This window comes from Pezoporus occidentalis, unplaced genomic scaffold (genome assembly GCF_034315485.1).
Source record: "Pezoporus occidentalis ecotype Australia unplaced genomic scaffold, CSIRO_AGI_Poc_V1 ctg241, whole genome shotgun sequence".
NCBI classification, from domain to species: Eukaryota; Metazoa; Chordata; class Aves; order Psittaciformes; family Psittacidae; genus Pezoporus; species Pezoporus occidentalis.
The window spans coordinates 751,165-770,338 of record NW_026914297.1 but is presented as its reverse complement, the minus strand read 5'-3'; the positions used below and the strand labels follow the sequence as shown (position 1 = coordinate 770,338).

Sequence of the window (19,174 nt, the reverse complement as noted above, 5' to 3'; positions counted from 1 at the left end):
TAGGGACAGGCAGGCGGCCGGGCTGAGGCTGGACAACACTCATTGCGCAAAATAAGCCCCTTTAGTCAGGCTGCAGGACCGTGCTCCGCTTTCCCCCCTGCAGTGAGCAAATGCCAGGGTGAGGAAAGGGATATTTTCTACCCCGGGCACCCTGCTCACGCTGACAGCAGGGGTTTATTCTGAGCCTGACCCCATGCCAGCAGCCGGGCAGCCCCGGCAGGGACCCATTGCCCCAGTTAGAGCCGTGCTCCGAAACCCAGGCGGGTCGTGCCTAGGGCTGCGGGGGAGAACTCCCTGTCCCAAGGCCAGATATGGTGCGGAGGAGCACGCAGCCAAAACACCTCCCTGTGCGGGGGTACCTCACCCCATCCCCGAGGGGGCCCCTTCTCACTGCAGCATGAATCACCAGTGCCCAGAGCTGGGCACGGGGGTCCCAAGAGGAACCTGCTCATGGTTCAGAGCCCCCAAACCCTCTGCCCACCGCGCTCCCACCTCCAAACTGCCCCAAAGACCCCAACGGAACACCGGTACGGGGGTCCTGGTGGGCACCACCAAAGCACCCCATGGATGGGTGCAGCAGGGGACCGTCCCCTCTGTGCTCCCCCCATGCGGTGCTGGTCGCACCGGGGGTCCCCACCTTACCGCGAGGGTCGTGGTGAGCCGGGAGCGGGGTTTCCGCCGAGGCGAGCGCGGCACAACCGGGTGCGAGGGGCCGGCGCGGGGACAGCTGGGCTGATAGGGCCACCCTAAAAATAGCCTGAGGAATGTGAGGGCCCCGCCGGCGCGCGCAGCACACGCCGGGAGCGACGGGGAGGGACACGCGGGCAGCGGGGCCTCGCCACCACCACCACCACCAGCACCACCAGCACCGCGGCCAAAGGAAGTGATGTGGGAACAGCCCAGCATCCGTCCCACCGCCCGCCCTGGGGGGGAGAGGGGAACGACACCCCCAGGCTGAGCGTAGCGGTGGGGTGCAATGAGGGCCCTGTATGGCGAGGGTCAGTGCTGCACCATCCTGAGCCCCATAGTGGGGTGCCTGGTGTCACGTTGGGGTGCCTGGTGTGGGAGCGGGGCATCCGGCATCGTGCCAAGCGGTGCAGCCTTGACACCGCTTGCTCCTCCCTTTGGTTTCCCATGAACACAGCAGCCACCCGGAACGCCGCCGCTGCTGCTGGGGATACACGGACAGACGGACGGAAGCGTGGCAGCCCTGGTAAAGCCACTTCTGTGGCAAAGCTGCCTCTGGAGGGCCAGGGTCTCCCTGGAAACAGTAGGGCAAGGGGCTGGGGGCCTCCCTGCGCGGGGACTGCCGGGAAGAGGCCGGCAGCAGGGAATGCCGGAGGCACGGAGCAGTGGTGACCCATGGGCACGGGCATGGAGGGGACCCCAGTCAGTGCCTGAGCAGGTCCCTGCGTGGCACAGATGTGCCCCGGGCTAAAGAACACTTCCAGAGGGAGCAGGGGGTCCCGGCTTGACTGGGAGAGCCAAACCCATGGGCAACACAACATGGTCCTGCCTTCCCAGGGGGTCCCAAGCACCCCATGGAGCCACGCGCCAGGAAGGAGCCTGGCTCCCACTGGGCTGTTCCGTGGCTGCGTTTCTGCCTGGCCAGCAAATTCCTATCGTTCCTCCTCCAGGAACTTCAGCAGAGACATCCCTGCGGCTGAGCCCTCTCCCCATGGCCACCAGGGAACCCCATAGTGGGGCACCCCAGCAGCACCGTCCCCGTTATAAGGGTAAAAGAGCCAAACCGAGAACTTAGGATGGAAGAAGCGTGGATAAATAAAGCGCCTTTGGCACAACGGGAATAGCACGGTTCCCATTTCAACCCCCCCCAAACCTCATCCCTGTTGGACACAGGGCACGGCACAGAGCCAGCACCATGGCACAGGGGCCCTTCGCCCTTTGGGAACCATGGTGCCGGCGGCAAGAGGGCTCTGCCGGCGCGGCCGCCGCGTGCCTGTGGTCCCTCCAAAGCGCCGGAGCGGTCGGAAACCTTTCTGGAATATTTCTGCCAGAGGAATTTTGCCGGTAAATAAATAAACAGAAGCGTGGAGCTGAGCCAGCCCCACACCGGGAGCAGCGCCGGGACGTGGAGGGCGCTTTCGCCCTGCTCCTGGTCACAGCAACCCCACGACACCGGCTGAGCCCAGCACCACCACCTCCAGGCACGGCGCTGCCCCTGCCTGCCCTCAGCATGGATCCACAGCGATAAGGATGGCTCAGCACGGCCCCCGATGAGGGGTTAAATCCCTCATGGAACACCGGGAGCCCAGCACCATCCTTGCTCCAGCCAGGGAGGGGCTTCCAGAGCCCAAAAGCCCAAAATATGTCTATAATTTCCTGTTTCAAAAAGGATCATTTTTATTTAAATTAGGACCAGAAACATTCCAGGGAGCTTAGCGGGGCCTGGGGGGAGAGCCAGGCCTCCCTGTGTGCCGGCACCTTGCACTGGGTGAGGGAGCCCTGACTGCACCCTGCACCGCAGCCCTGCCTCCCCAGCACCGGCAAAGCCACATCATGCTCCCCCAGTTCATCCTGCACCAGGAGGTGCCTGTGCTCTGGTGGCAATAGAAGATGCCACCAATATGGTTAATGCAGCCCCTCTGGCTGCTTTCCCGTGGCTGGTGCTGTGTAACCACACCGGGACCCAGCACAAGGCTGAGCAGTGCAGCCTCTCCCCCACAGCCCCAAGGGCACTGGAAACTCCTCTTCCCCGTTCCCAGCACTGCGCTCTCAAGGGTCACAAGCACGTTGCTGGCTCCAGAACTGAACGCGCACACGTCCCCCAGCCCCACAGCGGTATCGGTTCAGGGTTATCCCGATGGCATTGCCCTGTGGTGCCCCATCTACCTCACCGCAGCCACATCACGCCGCACAGCTCTCCCCGATGCAGGTGACCTGCTCTGCAGGCACCGGCACCCTCCTCTCCCTAAGGAAGGCTTAAAGATACCCTAAACAGACCCAAAACCAGCGTCATGCTGCTGCCCATGCCACCACAGAGAGGTCAGTCCTGCAGGGTCAGCAGAGCCAGGCAGCTCATACAAGAGATGTGGGTCACCCAGCCATTAAGCTTCTATTTATACAGCACCAGCACGGGCTGCACACGCCGGCGGCAGCTCCCGTCCCCCGGCACATCACACTGCCTGCTCCGGTCCCTGGGGAGGGATCCAGCGGGAAGAGGCCAATGTGGGCAGTGGGGCAGTGCCCCTCCTGCAAAGCAGCAATAGGGATTTCACGGCAGTGAGGAGCAGAGCTCCTGTCCCTGCTGGACTGTTCTCCCTAGGGACAGACTAGATGCAGAACTGTGCTCTCCTGGAGCCCCTCCAGCAAGAGGAAAACCAAACCCAAGAGCACACTGAGTGTTTTGAGGGCAAAACCCACCGGTGCCAGTTCAAAACTGGTGCCAACCTGCCCCTGTGGCCACTCTGTTGCCCTGCGCTTGGGCATCATTCCTGCATCCCAGCCACAACCTCCTGCATCGCTCCTGGCTGGGTCAACCCCGGCATCCACCGCACAGTCCCTGCCAACCCAAATACCCTCTGTGAGGATGTCGGTGGCCAGCAGACCCCCAGGACACTGTCCCCATGGTGAGGATGACATTACTCACATCCCAGGCAGCACGGCGCGTCCCCTGGCCACCCTGCAGCCAGCAGCGGCTCAGCTCGCTCAGCTCCAGGATGGGCTGCACCTTCAGCTGCACCGTGTCCCCGGACTGCCGGATCATCTCCACGATCTCATCCCGGGATTTGTTCTCCACGTTCCTCCCGTTGATTTCCACCAGCCGGTCCCCCGGCACCAACCCCAACGCCAAGTCTTTGGTGCCGGCTCCGGGCTCGGCAAAGTGCACGATGCGCCGGTACACCTGCCCATCGGGCGCCCGGTCCAGCATGGTGGTGCGGCGCAGGGAGAACCCGAAATCACCCGTGTTGCGCCTCTGCAGCTCCAGCTGCCGTGGGGTGGGAGGTTGTGGGGGTACCAATGGGGGCAGCCGCAGCTCGGCAGGGAACCTCTTGTCGACGAGCTCCGGCACCCTGGCACGCAGGGATGCAGCAGGAGGGGTACAGGGGTGTCCCATAGGGACCCCTTGCTTGGCGAGTTGGGTCTCCAGCGTGCGCACCTCAACCTGCGGGGAGGGTGCTGCTGAGTGCTCGGAGGGGGTGGATGTCTCTGAGGTGCTCTCATCCCGGCTCTTCTGCGAGAAGGAGAAGCGTTTGACAATCATCTGGGAGTTCTGCTTGGCCAAGGAGCCGAACTTGGCCGCCCGCTGCAGCACCGAGCCCTTGAAGTTGGCATCGTCCACCTTGAGGTCGTCGCTGGAGCTGGCCGTGCTCAAGTGGCCCGAGTCCAGGATGACGCTGCCCCGGTTGCTGTCGGAGTCAATGTCTGTGAGATGCAGGTCGGAGCCACTGGCCACCTTGATGGGTATGGGGTTGGAGATCTCCAGGCGGGTCTTGGAGTCCCGCTTGGAGGCACGGTTGAGGTTGAAGAAGCCCCGGCGCATGCTCATCTCCTCCAGGCTCTTGAGCTCAGCCGCCGACATCCGCTCCTTCTTCTCCTTCTTTTCCTTCTTCTCCTTCCGGGCCCCATCCTTCTCTTTGTCCTTCTTCATTAGGTTGAACATGGTGGAGGGGAGCTCGGGGCGTTCTCAGCCCCGTGGCAGGGCGCTGGGCTGGGGGTGCTGGTCACGGCACGGCCGCCTGCCTGCAGAAGGACAGACAGGCAAGGGTGCCATCAGACAGCAGCATGGGTAGCACCCACCCCACCACCCCTCAATCCACCCCACCGAGACCCCCAGCCCTTGGCCATGTCCCAGCATCCCCACTATCCCCAGGGCACTGTGGGCCTTTGAGACTGCCCTGGTCACCAGGTCCTTGCCCTGGCTGGGCACCAAGCCCTAGGAATGCAACAATGGTGGTGCTGCATCCCTAGGGATGCCCCAAGAAACACTCAGAAGCCTGGCACCCCATTTATCCCCAGGCTATCACTGGGGCTGACTGCAGGCAAGACCCCCATCATGTCCTGCAGCTTGGCAGCAGTGCTGGAGCAGCATGGGCAGGCAGGGAAGGAAGGCATGCCAGTGGCATTTGCAGCGGTTACCACCAACATGGATGCTCCAGGCAAACCCACCCATCCCTGCGGCTGCGGCACCGTCCTGCCCACCAGCTCAAAAAGCGCCCTTGTCGGAGAAACAGATTCCTCTCTGCTGCTTGTCCCAGCCCTGGCCACCACAAAGCCATGGGGGACAGCCACGGGCAGCATCCCCAGCGGGGAGGGAGCCGGAAACACGGCCCTAAGCAAAGGCTGCTGTCATAAACAGGAACCTGTAAAATCACATTCCTCCCAAACACTGATAAGTGTCTAATTTTAGCACCGGCGACGCAGAACCTCGTGACGCTGCCTCAACCTCCAGGAACAGTCGCTCTTTCATTCGGGCATCCCGTGCAGGGAGTGGGGGGAGCAACCAGCCAGTGGCAACACCACGGCCTGGAGCAAACCTCAGATCCCTCCCTGGAAAACCCCGGGAGCACCCATAGCACATGGGGCTGCTATGGGATCCGTCAGTCCCCGGGGCAACTGGTGCCCCCCTCCCAGCCTCCACCAAGCGCTCAGGGTGTGGATAAACAGCTCCACAGTGGAGCAGTGGGCTGGCAGCGTGGCGCGGGACAGGCTGACAGCTATATATAACAGGGCAGGAAGCTGCACAGGAACTTAACCTCAGCACAAAGGACAACAGGAAAACTCCCTGTATTCGAAGCATCTGCTTTAGAGCTCTCTGATGGGTGCGGGGATGAGGTTTGGGAAACCCACAGAGAGGGACAGTGCTGCCCATGTTGGCGCTGCAGGCTCTGTGGGCACCCTGGGGTGCATGGATGCCATGCTGTGCCAAGCTGCACCTTGGATCCAGCACAGCGTCAGCGCTGCATCACCACCACTGCCTGGCCACATGGTCCCTGCTGTCCCTGGATGCACCCAGTGGGACACAGGGAACCCATCATCCCCTTGGCAAAGCCACATGGATTCAGGGATTGCCTCAGCCCCGCTGCCCCTCGGGCTGGGGCAGGAGCACACGTGCCCAGGAGAGTCCCAGCCGCAGGGCAGGTGAGGGCAGAGCTCTGCAAGCCATGGCAGATACAGGATCCGACCCAGGCAGAGAGGGAAGCAGTCGGAGGGACGAGGTCAGGCATGGAGCATGGCTGGGTGGCTGCATTCACCAGCTCAGAGCCTCCAGCCCATGACCAGAGGGGCTGCCATGGCTCTGACCACACAACTCATCCCCAGGGCTCTGTTCTGCCCTTCCCTGAGGCTTTCCCTATTGTCAGGGCCAGGACCTGGGCTGGGCAGCACCCCAGGACGCAGGAAACCAAGCCAGCTCCTTTCTCCTCTCCCACAAACACCGGCTGCAGGGTGATTGCTGACCCGAGCCTGGGAATGGCACAGCTCTTTCCCATGACCCACAGCGGGTCCCGCCAGCGAAGGGCCCCACATCCACGCCGTGATGAGGGTTCTCCACCGGCTCCTCCACAGTGATGCTGGGGCCTCAGCACAGACAACAGCAGGGAGAGAACAACCTGCGAGTGTCCCTGCTCCCCCTCCATGCCGCCGGTACCCAAGTGGGGTGGCCTGGGGGATGCAGAAAGGGCTGCACCCTGCGCTCACCCCATGGCAGGAAGGGGGATGCTGGGCCCCCTTCCATGGTCCATGGGGAGGGACCCTTGGGAGCAGAGCTGCTCGCTGGGCTGGTGCTGGATAGAGCCGAGGCGCTGGAGGCAGGCGGCCAGCACTCCCTTTGTCCTCGGTGGTTTCTCTCCCCTGCACACACGCTCCCTTCCAGCCTTTGTATGCTCAACAAAAAGGGGGAACAAGCGTTACCATCTGCATCCCTAATCAGGCAGCGGCCCTGCCACATAAACCCCACACAAAGCCACTGCTGGCAGGAATGGGGCAGGGGGGACCCCCAGGTGAAGACCCCAGCCTCCCCAGCCCTGTTCCCCAAGGAGCCTCCCGCCCGTGGCACGCACACACCGGGGATACCGGATGGGTGCAGCCTGACGCCTCGAGCAGGAGGGGAGGCAGCTGCTGAGCGTCTCCTTGCTCCTGAATCAGACCCAAGGCGCCTTCCCTGACTCATGGGATGGGATTACCCATGGCCAGGTGTGTTCGGGGCAGTGCCGTGAATGAGCCATGGGAGGGGAGGGAGAGGCAGCGGGACGGCACGCAAGGACGCTGCTGTGACACCTGGGCTGGCAGGACACAGGGATGTCACCCTGCAAGGGCCTGGGGCCAGAAAGGGAGACCCAGCTCCAGGCTCCCAAACCCAAACCCCCTCCTTAGGCCACCCAAGCAGGACTTGGGGGGGGGGGGTGTGTGTGAAACTTCCCCTTTATGCACCCATGATGGCCATGAGCCCCCCATGTCCCTGCTGGGGAGTTTCATGCAGGAGGAAGGCGTTCACTGGAACTCCAGCCACTCCTTCCCTGCCCCAGACGCAATCTGGTCCGACACGCTCCCCGCGCAGGGACCTGCACTGCAAGTTTCCCGGTCTCCTGCCCCGCTCCCTGCTGCGATGCCGGCACAGGAGCCAGCCCGGTGGCTGTCACCTCCTTGGACACACCATGCTGGGGCATGGACAACGCTGTGCTGGTGAGAGCGATGCTGAGCGGGCAGCCCAGCTCCCTCACACGATGACCTGCGCCATGGCTCCTCGCCTCCTTGCCGGACACAAGTTTTCCAGAGAACAAGGAAATCTAGGGGGTTTCCAAGTCTTTCCGCCCTGCTTGCCCTTATGGACGATGCAGGAGGAGAACAACGCTGGATTTACCCGAGTCACAGCTGGGATGTGTCACTAGACTGTCTCCAAAGCGGGATTGTGGGTTCTGCTGTGGGAACCCACTTCCAGCAGCAAAGGTGACCCAGCCAGCATCGCCCTAGGCTGGTGGGGGAGGCCAGGAGGGTACATAGGGTGTATGTGTGGGATGTAGGTACTCGCCTCACCCCAAAGCCGGGCAATAAACCAGCCCAAAGAGTCCTTACAAAACAGAGGTGACGGGGCAGCAATCACTGCCAGGCTCTGCTGGGTGGGAACTAAGTGGGACACAGTTCAGTGCTCAGCTCAAGGGGAGGACAGGCAGGTCACAGCCCCTCAGCACTGGGCCCGTGCCACCCCATAGCCCTTTTCTGGCCCCAGATTTACAGCCTGACCCCGTCACGGCCGAGCCCATGACAGAGGTGACGGGCTGAGCACGGCCCATCAGCGAGCAAAGTTCAGGGCTGGCGCAGGCCCTGCAGGAACACCTGACTGCTTATGGGGCACAGGGTGATGGGAGCTGCTGGATGGGGGTCCCCCAGTGCCGGGGTGCCTGGGTCAGCCCAGGGTGCAGGAACACAGCTCCTGCGTGCCCTTGCTCACCCGCCATGGGCCCACGCTCTTCTGTAATTGCCCTAAGTTTAGCTCTTGACCAGACGATTTGCATCTCACAGCCCGGCTGGAAACCACACTATTCCTGGCCGCGCGTCCCAGCCCTCACCCGCTGCTCTATATATTCCTCTCCAGGCAAATGAACATGCAGGCAGGCGCCGTGGCAGCCGCAGGCACCACGAGCCCCCGCCGCCCCCAGCACAGCAGCTTGCTGCAAGGACACCCACCCGCCCTGTGTGCCTCCTGAAAGGGACCCAGGTGCCAGCACCACCGGCCCCGGCGGTGATCGGTTATTGCTGAGCTGGGATAATGGCTTTGGATGCAATCCCCCAGCGGTGCAGGAAAGGCCCAGGCCGGTGGTTTCTCCCTGGAAGCAGGGTCAGTGCCAAGGAGCTTCACTGCAGGTGCTGGGGCACCCACCATGAAGCATCCATCATTGCACACCCATCGTTAGGTACCCGACATGGAGTACCAAACACGGGGCTCCAAACAGGGGGGCACCTAACAGGGACAGGCTGGCATGTGCCCCACACCACACAGAGGGTTTGTGCCCCCCCCAGCACCCCCAGTGGAGCTCACAAACCTCCAGCACCCCACTGCACGAGTAGTAAACACACAGGTGCTGCAACGCAACGAGAGGGGGTGCGTGTGTACACACAAACCAGGGCCCGCAGCGCAACGGGGAGAGGGGGGGCACGCACAAGGTGACACAATGGGGCCGGCACACACAGACACACACACGCACACACATACATGTACAGCCACACTGCAGAGCACCGAGGGATGCACAACCACGGGCGCTGCGAGACAACAGCGGGCCACGGGCATCACGCACCCCGCAGCGGCACCGGGGAGGGGGACACGGGACACACGGGCACCCGCGCACACCCCGGTTGTGCACCGGGGGAGCACAGCCCGCTCCGCTCCGCTCCACCGGGGGAGGAGGGGGTGTGATGCAGACGGCCCCGGCCCCGCACGGCGCGGTGCGGTGCGGTGCGGTGCGTGCCCTGCGCCGGGGCCGGCTTTGGTTCTGGTACCGGTACCGGTGTCGGGGGCTGCGGCGGGTACTCACCGGTGGCGGCGGCGGCGTTGCGGGGCCCGGGGCTGGTGGTGGCGGCGGTGGTGCCGGGCCCCGGCGGCGGCGGCGCGGGGCGGGGCGGATCCGCACCGGGGCGGGCACTGCCGGCTGTGCGCGCGCCGCTGCTCACGGAACGGAACGGAACGGAACGGCTCGGGACGGTAAAGGGCGTCCTGGCCACCCGCATCAGCGGCCACCGCTATAGCACCGTGCGGGTGGCCACTGGCCGGTGCGGGGCCGGGAGCCCAACCCAGCACACGCTGGAAACGGTGTGAGCACGTCGAGTGATGATGAACACAGCCCTGTGCATCGCACCAGGGTGGGTTCCCCTCCTCGGGAGGATCCTGCAGGGAGCAGAGCCTGATCCGGTGCACGGTGGCTGGTGCCCGTTGGCAGGAATACAAAGCAGGACGTTGTGGCCGGTGCTTCTCCCCGTGCTTCCCTGCCCACGCTGCTTGTCCGCAGGGAGGGCTGTGAGCAGACCAGGATGGTGCCTTGGCCGGGAGACAGCGCGTTGATGAACGATGAGCATCACCCAGCAGAGCCTTTGTTACAGTCCTTCCACTCTTGTCTAGCGCTGGGACATCACACTGGGGTCACTCAGATACAGCTAAAACCCTGCGGACCCTACAACCACCACCTGTCCTGGGGCAGAGGGGTTTCAGGACAAGCCCTGCAGTCTCTGAGCTGAGACAAGCTCCCTTGCCATCGCAAGCAGCCAGGCCACCTCAAGGGACGTGGGTGACCCAGCAGGGCTTTGGGGCACAGAGACCCCAGAGATGGGCATCCACGAGCTCTTCCCAAAAGCTCTTTTCGGGGTGCCCATCACCTCTGCTGGAAAGCCCCAGATGGACAGAGTAAGCTATGGGCACAGGGGTCTTCCCCAGCACCACCCCTGCCACCCCCATGGCTCCTGCCCTGCCCTGAGGCATCCAGAGGACTCCAAACTCCAACCACCATCCATGGGAGGCTGAGCTGGACTGAGCTGTGTGGTCCTGGCTCTCCTGCTATTAGGCCACAAATGCAACAGCCTCACCACCTTCCCTTGCTGAGCAGCCGTGCTGGGCTGTGTGCTAGCAAGAGGCTGAGCCCTGCCAGGCTCCTGTCATCCCTTGTGCACTGGGAGTAGCACCAGGTTCACCCCACTCTTAGGACACACTTGCTGCGTGTCACAAGCCCCATTCCTTGCAGCACTGGGCCCATAGCACGTGCCCAGGACACAGCAGCAGAGCGGCACGTGTGTGGGAACGAGCTGGGGGCCATATGAAGGGCGCTGCTGCGGGCCCTGTGCTGCAGGACGCGGTGCAGGAGGAGATGCAGCTCTTGCAGCGCAGAGGACGGCGGCAGCAAGCGCAGCCGCCTGCTTTTGTCACACTTCCCTTTGTCCCAGGCACGTGGTGCCAAGCGCAGGGAACCACAGCGTCTGGGGAGCAGGGATGGGAACTGATGAGCTGGAGCGGGGGCAGAGCCCTGGCTCAGCTGCCAGGGGGGGTTCCCAGCTGCATTGGTTTGGGAACACATTGTGTGACTGCCCCTCTGCCCAGCACAGGCGGGTGAACAGCCGGTCACAGCCTGCGGCAGCTCCTGCTTCCTTATCATGCAGGGCAGGCGGTGGCGGGGTGACGCCGGCTGGAGCTGCCGAGTGTTGGGGTCTCCGGTGTGACACAGCCCTGCCACAAGCAGTCACCCGGTGGTGCCACCCGCCTGCCTCTTCCACAGGGCTAAACACCTCCGTGCTTCCCAGCAAGGTGTCTGTAAGATCCCATCCACCCTCATCAGCCTCTCTCCTGGGACCGCGGCACCCTGAGCATCTCTGTCTTGGTATGGGGGGGGGGGTTACAGGCACCCTATGCCCAGGTTGGGGGCATAGGGTCTCCGTGTTGCCCCAAGCATCCTATAGAGAAGCAGGACGGAGCTCCGGTGCCCCGGCAGATGGTCGGCTGGAGCATTGAGGGCCCAGAGCCGGGCTGGGAGGGAATCATCTGTTTCTCAGCACCGCGGGGTTTCCTAAATAGGTCACTGCTTTTTTATAGTCTCTGGGATCTAGAAAAACCAGTTGTTCCGGACACCCCGAGGAGCTGCCAGCACCGCCGCAGCCGTGCTCCCCAGGCACCCACTGCCGGTCCTTGCAGGGGGGACCTGTCCCGCCAGCACTGCTTGGGGTGAGCAGGGAGAGCACCTGGGGAGCTTAAGCCGCACACTGGGGTCCCGTTCTCCGCCGAGGGTGACCATCCCCGGCCGTGCCCGATGTGGGGTGCGCAGGGGCTCCCCATTCCCTGCTCCCGGCTGTGGGCAGCTCCAGGCACTGACTGAAGCTACCGGCAGCGGTTTCCCTTAGCGGGGAGCCGGTGCCCTCGCTGGGGGCACGGGGCCGAGCCGGGCAGCACCGCGCGGCGCTCCCGCATGCGCCGGGCCCGCAGCCTGCTCGGGGCGAGCTCTCCCTCTAGCGGCTCCTGCCAAAGCCTCCGCGCACCGGGGCGGCCAGGCCGTGGTCCAGGGTCCGCAGGGAGCGAGGGGACGAGCTCCATCCCCTGGCAGCCGGGATGCACGCAGCGGGGTGCGCAGGGGTGGGACCCAGTGGTCTCACGGGACCATTCCCACCAGCAGCCCCACGTTCGGAGCGCAGGTTGCCCTGCTCCTCCTTTTCCCTGCCCCACGGTTGCTGCTCAGCCACCGTGCCCAAGGGGTCGGTGCACAGCCTCAGCCCCACAGCTCTGCCTTTGCCAACCACATCTCCATCACCTCCATCACCCAGCGCAGCAGCCAGCGATAGGAAAAGCCTGCACCGAGGCTTCCCCCAACCGTGGCGGTGCCCTGTACCCCAATACCTCACTGTCCCCGCTGTGGGCAGCGCTGGGCCGGTGCCATCGCTGCAGCAGGGCCCCGGCAGGGTCCCCCGGGCCGGGCGCCAGCCGTGCCGCGGGCAGCGCTGACAGGGCGCTTTGCTTTGTGCCGCTGCCCGGTGGGGAGACAAAAGGCGCAGTCAGACGCGGGCTGTGATTGTGCTGGCAGCCATGCGCTGAGGCAGCAGCCCCCGCCGCCACGCTCGCCTCGTGACCCGGCAGGGACCGGGCCTGTGCCCAGCACCATGGCACCCAGGGGCTGTGCCCTCCATGGCACCCAGGGACTGTGCCCACCATGGCACCCAGGGGCTGTGCCCTCCATGGCAACCTAGGTCTGCGCTCACCATGGCACCCAGGGGCTGTGCCCTCCATGGCACCCAGGGGCTGTGCCCACCATGGCAACCTAGGTCTGTGCTCACCATGGCACCCAGGCACTGTGCCCACCATGGCACCCAGGCACTGTGCCCACCATGGCACCCAGGGACTGTGCCCTCCATGGCGCCCAGGGGCTGTGCCCACCATGGCACCCAGGGGCTGTGCCCTCCATGGCGCCCAGGGGCTGTGCCCACCATGGCACCCAGGGACTGTGCCCACCATGGCAACCTAGGTCTGTGCTCACCATGGCACCCAGGCACTGTGCCCACCATGGCACCCAGGCACTGTGCCCACCATGGCACCCAGGGACTGTGCCCTCCATGGCACCCAGGGGCTGTGCCCTCCATGGCACCCAGGGGCTGTGCCCTCCATGGCACCCAGGGACTGTGCCCTCCATGGCACCCAGGGGCTGTGCCCACCATGGCACCCAGAGACTGTGCCCTCCATGGCACCCAGGGGCTGTGCCCTCCATGGCACCCAGAGACTGTGCCCTCCATGGCACCCAGGGACTGTGCCCTCCATGGCACCCAGGGGCTGTGCCCACCATGGCACCCAGGGACTGTGCCCACCATGGCACCCAGGGACTGTGCCCTCCATGGCACCCAGAGGCTGTGCCCTCCATGGCACCCAGGGGCTGTGCCCACCATGGCACCCAGGGGCTGTGCCCACCATGGCACCCAGGGGCTGTGCCCACCATGGCAACCTAGGTCTGTGCTCACCATGGCACCCAGGCACTGTGCCCACCATGGCACCCAGGCACTGTGCCCACCATGGCACCCAGGGACTGTGCCCTCCATGGCACCCAGGGGCTGTGCCCACCATGGCACCCAGAGGCTGTGCCCTCCATGGCACCCAGAGACTGTGCCCTCCATGGCACCCAGGGACTGTGCCCTCCATGGCGCCCAGGGGCTGTGCCCTCCATGGCGCCCAGGGGCTGTGCCCACCATGGCACCCAGGGACTGTGCCCTCCATGGCACCCAGGGGCTGTGCCCACCATGGCACCCAGGGGCTGTGCCCTCCATGGCACCCAGGGGCTGTGCCCACCATGGCAACCTAGGTCTGTGCTCACCATCTGCACCACCATGCACCCTGGGGTCTATGCCTGCCGTGGCACCTTGGGACTGCCCCATCATGGCACACTAGGGCTTGTACCCACCATGGCACCCCAGGGCCAGTGCCCACCATGGGACGCTGGGGCCTTTGCCCTGCCATGGTACCTGGGGGTCTGCCCCACCACGGTATCCTGAGGCCTCTGCCTGCCATGGCACCCCAGGTCTAACCCCGCCATTGCCTGGGGGAGCCCCACCGAAGGGAAGGGAGAAGGAGGGTGTTGGACCGCCAGGACCTGGTTGTCATGGTTACCATGAGGCCTGGGGCCTAGCGGTGCCTCGTTGCCATGGTTACCACAGGCCTGAGGCTTCCCAAGCCCATGGCGGCTCCATCCCCAGCCATGGGGACAGGGATGTGTGGAAGCGGGGGGCAGCACCAGGGCTCGCTGTGGCCATGGGAGACCCCACCACACCAGCAGGGATAAGCAGCATCACAGCCCCCCTTACCCACCACAGAGCCACAGTGAGGGTGGGGGGTGTCCACACCAACACGGAGGTGGAGACCCACCAAGGCAATGGCAGTGCGTGGTACACACCTCACCAAGCCCACCACCCATAGGGTCTCACCATGAAGCCACCATCCCCACCGTGCCAGCCAGCGCCCTGTGACACCGCAGTGCATTGCCCCTGGAAAATGCCAGAGTGGTCAGAGCATTGAGTCATTGGTGCCAAGATTATCTGTGCAAACAGCCGCCCTGACTGGGGGGGGGGGGTATTATTATTATCAATTTGTTTTATTTTTTCTTTTTCCCCAAGAATGTGGCTCAGCCCATGGGGATGAGCAGCTGAAATCTCCGGGGATCAGCAGGACAATGCCAGAGCAAGCATTGTGCTGACGGCTCTGCAAACGCTGGCACCGGCTCCCAGCCAGCAGCACCCTATAAAAGCCGAGCCGCTGAAGTAGGCAAACATTACATGGGGGAAGCAGCAGTAACCGCCTGAGCTAGGTGAGTCCTGGGACCGATCCGCACCTCTCCCACCTCGCCCCTGCCGGGCAGACACCTTCCTCCTGCCTGGTGCCCAAAGACACCCAGAGGGACCATTGCCCTTCCCCATGGCAAAAGACAGGCTCACACATCCCCGCTGGCATCCAGGGGGTGAGAGCCCCTCTATCATGGGGTATCCCGCTCCTGGTACCCACCCGGCCCATGGCACAGCGGTTGGCGTCTCCCATCACTGGTCAGGGCTGTCCATGGGAGCACACTGTGCCTCCCAAGGGAGGCATTGCCGAGATGCTGGGGCAGGGAGAAGAGGCAGGGGGGCTGTTGGAGACCATCAGGCACGGGGCAGACTATGCCTCACATCACAGCTCCCTGCTCCAGCTCAGGGGGGTTATTCCTAGTGATGGGAAGGGGAAAGGGGAGCCAGACAATACGCCGGTGCCATGGCTGGGAGAAGGAAAGGGACACTGCGACAGTGAGAAGGGAGCACCATGCTTTAGGTGTTTTCCAGAGTCCCCCAACCCCGTTTTGTGGCCAAACAAGAGGGTCTCGCTGTGACTGGTCCCAGTAATAGGGCAGCTGCCTTCAAAAAGGCACTGCAGGCAGCAGGCACAGAGCTGTCCCCAGCCCCAGGAGCGGGCAGCAGGGGAGCACAGGGACACACTGCAGTGCCAACGGCTTTTCCTTCCTTTCCAGACACCGTTCCAGCACCAAAGATGGCTCAGACAAACCCTCTGCCTGTCCCCATGGGCCCATGGAAGGTATGTCCTCGCACCCCTTCTAGCTCTCCTTTCACTGTGTTCATGTGGGGGACAAGGAGAGGGGGAAAAGCCAGTCCTCCAGGAGCAGGGCAGTGAGGCAGGGAGGAGGTACAGGCAGGACAGCACCCCTGTCCCCATTATCTTTTGCCTATGGGAACGTGCCTCCCGCCTGCTCAAACCCCTCTTGGGTGTTTTCCATAAGTCTCTTCTTAGCCCTGCTCTTACCAGTGGTCCTGTGCCAGGGAATTAGAGCAGTCCCAAAAGCCACACGCTGTTGTTCGCCCTCCCGTCAGTGCAGGCGGGCAAAGGGGACAGGGGACACGGCAGAGATGGCGGGGAGCAGCCCCGAGGGTCTGGCAATAGCTGCGGGCACGCAGTTAGAGAAGGGAGCCGAGATGGAGAAGCTCGTGTACCAATGGGATGGGCCCCACCGGAGCTGGAGCCTTCGGGGAGAGAAGAGCATCATGCACAGCCCCCGGGGAGCAGCCCCCCCCCCCCCCTCCGGCCCTTTCCCCCCCGTTATCCCTCTTTGCCCTAGAGCGCTGGGAGCAGAGGCCGGGAGAACCGCCAGCCGCAGCCCGGCCACCCGCCCGTGCCAGCGCGGCTCCGCTCCTCCCTCCGGACCGCGGCGCTGCCCCGGGAGCCGACCTCCGCTGGGGTGAGCAGGAGAGCGGAGCGGGGCCGGCACCGAGGCGCTGCGGGGCCGCATCCCGGCACAGAGATGGAGCGCGACCCTCTCAAAGAGGGGCTGAACCGCCTGCGGCCGGTGCCGGGCACTGCCCAACGGCGCAGCTCGGTCTGCGTTGCAGATCACTGTGTACGACCAAGAGAACTTCCAGGGCAAGAGGATGGAGTTCACCTCGGCCTGCCCGAACATCATGGAGTGCGGCTTCGACAACATCCGCTCCATGAAGGTGGAGTGCGGCGCGTAAGTACCCGGCAACGGGATGCTTTTCCTGGGTGGGTTGACAGGGTGAGGGGTGGCCGGGCTGGAGCAGAGCACTGCAGCAAGGGGAGGATAGGGACAGAGAACCCCACCCTGACAGGGTAGAGCAGGCAGCCCTGGCAGGGCCAGAGGGACAGTGGGGATGCTCTTGGCACCATCCAAAACTCCCTCCCGCAGCCTCGGAGCAGCCAGGTTTGGAGCTCACCAGTGCCCCTCGGGGATGCTGCCCAAAGATGCAGCAAAGATCAGCACTCAGCAAGGTTCTTGAGCCCAGCCTAGTCCCCATCCTGCCTGTGTAACCCCATCAAGCACCTGGGCAACCGCAGCTGCCACAGTGCCCCATTGCTTTCCTGCATGGCCAGAGCAGAGCCTTCCCACAGCCTGCACAGGGCTGCCCCAGTCACTGGTAGGGGTCTGGAGCAGGGCTGGGCTTCTCTCTGAGCACAGGAATCTTCCCTGGCATAGACAAGCCATGTCCTGATCTGCTCCAGACGCTGTGTGTAAGGATGGTCCCCATGGCGAGCATCCTGCTGGGGCTGGGAAGCAGACAGGATAGATTTGTGCTGCTATATTTAGGGTTTGTAATGCTAATGGGATTACAGCGGCGTGCATGCTCACACCGTAATCAGCTCGCTGCTCCAGTTGACGTGCTCCTAATCAGGCTGCTCACCTTGCACAGGGGAGCACGACTGTGGGACACAGGATTGGGCCTCAGTCTGGATCAGTTGCAAGAGGCTCTTGGCCCCCGCCCCCGGCCTCACTGTGCCTCTCATACCCCAAAAGCAGGAGCCTGGGGTGTGCACAGCCTGTGCCATCATCCTCCAGCCCCCAGCCCAGCCTCTGCCTCCCCACTCAGCTCCAGTTGTTCCATCTCATTCTCAAGGGGATGTCCCCGCCCCAGGGACAGGCAGGATCTCATATGGGCAGCACCAGGGCTGGAAAACACATCCTGCAGGATGAAGACATCATCTTCTCACCTCTCCTTGCCTACTTTCAGCAAAGAGGGGGAGCCAGAAAGGGGAAGGCATCAGGAATTCGGGTCTTTCCAGCTGTGCTTTGTGGGAAACAAGAAATGAGGCTTTTTGAGAGCAAGGCTGTCCTGGGGCATCCGAATGCGATGCTGAGCTGTGCACATAACCACAGAGCAGTCAGGGGCAGGGCAGCCACATCCAGCACCGCTTCCTCTCCTCCCCACGGGTGGGCAGAGGCCAGACCCCAACTCCTCCTCGCACCCTGGTGCCAGGCGCGGGCAGGACCCCATTGCCGGCACAGGAGGCCCTGGCACGCTCTGTCTCCGCAGCTGGGTGGGTTACGAGCACACCGGGTTCTGCGGGCAGCAGTTCATCCTGGAGAGGGGAGAGTACCCGCGCTGGGACGCCTGGAGCGGCAGCAACGCCTACCACATCGAGCGCCTCATGTCCTTCCGCCCCGTCTGCTCCGCTGTGAGTGCCCCCGCTGCCACGGAGCCCTCCCATCCCTCATCCCATTCGAGTGCCCCAGGCAATAGCTCCAGGCCAAGGGAGCGGGGTCAGGAAGGGCAAACAGAGCCATGGCAGGGGCTCTGTGGATGGCAGAGGCTCCTTGGGTTGGGTTCAGCTCTTCCCCTCCCCATGCCCAGCAGGATTTGGTCTTTCTGTCCTGTAGTCTAAAGCTTTGAAGGGGATCTTGGGGCATCCGTATGTGAGGAGCTGGCGGACAGCTCACCTGAGATGGGAGCTGTGGCACAGCTCTGACACCTCCTGGCTCAGCACCGCCCTGCTGGGCACCTCCTCACAGCTGGGCATTGGGAAAAACAGCCTCCCCTACAAAACCCCACACAGCCCAGGCTCTGAGCACCTCCCTCCCCATCAAACCCTGTAAGCAATGCCATAGGGAGGGACAGCCCTTGCCCCCTGCCCCATCCAGGCCAGGGAGGGAGCACCCCTCACCCCATCTCTATCCCCAGAACCACAAGGAATCCAGGATCACCATCTTCGAGAAGGACAACTTCATCGGCCGCCAGTGGGAGATCGCTGATGACTACCCCTCGCTGCAGGCCATGGGCTGGGCCAACAACGAAGTGGGCTCCATGAAGATCTCGTGTGGCGCGTAAGTGATGGGCACAGCACCACGGGCAGCAGGGACAAACCACAGCCGGAGGGGGGACACCCCATAAGCCCCTTGCTTACCTCTCAGCCCTCTTAATGGCTGCCTGATGACTCCTTGTCTTCCAGCTGGGTTTGCTACCAGTATCCCGGGTACCGTGGCTACCAGTACATCCTGGAGGCCGACCACCACGGAGGAGACTACAAGCACTGGAGGGAGTGGGGCTCGCACGCCCAGACCTCCCAGATCCAATCCATCAGGCGTGTCCAGCAGTAGCTCCCCACTTCCCACTACACCTTTGCAAGGTTTCTAAAGCTCATCGGCTCCCTTTTGGTGCTAATACTCCCCTCCCGAAATAACCACCCCTTCTTGTACTGCAACTGCTTATGGAACAACACACCCCAACGGTACCGACTGCCACAACTGCCAATAAATGTGACTGAAAGAAAAAGATAAACCAGCTTGGTGGGTGTCTGCTGTTCGTAGAATCCCAGACTGGTTTGGCTTGGAAGGGACCTTAAAGCTCACCCAGTTCCAACCCCTGCCATGGGCAGGGACACCTTCCACCGGAGCAGCTTGCTCCAAGCCCCTGTGTCCAACCTGGCCTTCAACACTGC

The 19,174-nt window shown here is 63.6% G+C and overlaps 3 protein-coding genes across 29 annotated transcripts in view; 1 reads left to right on the top strand and 2 right to left on the bottom strand.

Annotated features, from left to right (window-relative positions):
- MYO18A (myosin XVIIIA) overlaps positions 1–4,624 on the bottom strand; it is a 30,712-nt gene extending 26,088 nt beyond the window's left edge. For 23 of the 26 annotated variants that reach the window (XM_062622457.1, XM_062622458.1, XM_062622459.1 and 20 more), the window contains exon 1: positions 3,611–4,624. In XM_062622457.1, the coding sequence (XP_062478441.1) occupies positions 3,611–4,624 (1,014 nt within the window). Of the gene's footprint in view, positions 1–637; positions 820–3,610 lie in introns of those variants that run through there. The other 3 variants (XM_062622446.1, XM_062622456.1, XM_062622447.1) reach the window with 2 other exon arrangements.
- The window catches only part of NUFIP2 (nuclear FMR1 interacting protein 2), a 56,329-nt gene continuing 41,726 nt past the window's right edge, over positions 4,572–19,174 (bottom strand). The window contains exon 5 of the mRNA XM_062622466.1: positions 4,572–4,704. The gene's annotated coding sequence lies outside the window, so the exon portion shown is untranslated. The remainder of the gene's footprint in view (positions 4,705–19,174) is intronic.
- CRYBA1 (crystallin beta A1) lies at positions 14,266–19,002 on the top strand. 2 transcript variants are annotated; one of them, XM_062622480.1, is made up of 6 exons: positions 14,266–14,771; positions 15,462–15,526; positions 16,336–16,454; positions 17,773–17,914; positions 18,418–18,560; positions 18,686–19,002. In XM_062622480.1, the coding sequence occupies exons 2-6, from the start codon at positions 15,482–15,484 to the stop codon at positions 18,831–18,833; spliced, it is 597 nt and encodes a 198-aa protein (XP_062478464.1). In that variant the 5' UTR covers positions 14,266–14,771; positions 15,462–15,481; the 3' UTR covers positions 18,834–19,002. The 2 variants fall into 2 exon arrangements, with proteins under 2 accessions (XP_062478464.1, XP_062478465.1); XM_062622481.1 differs by lacking the exons at positions 14,266–14,771; positions 15,462–15,526 and adding an exon at positions 16,051–16,184.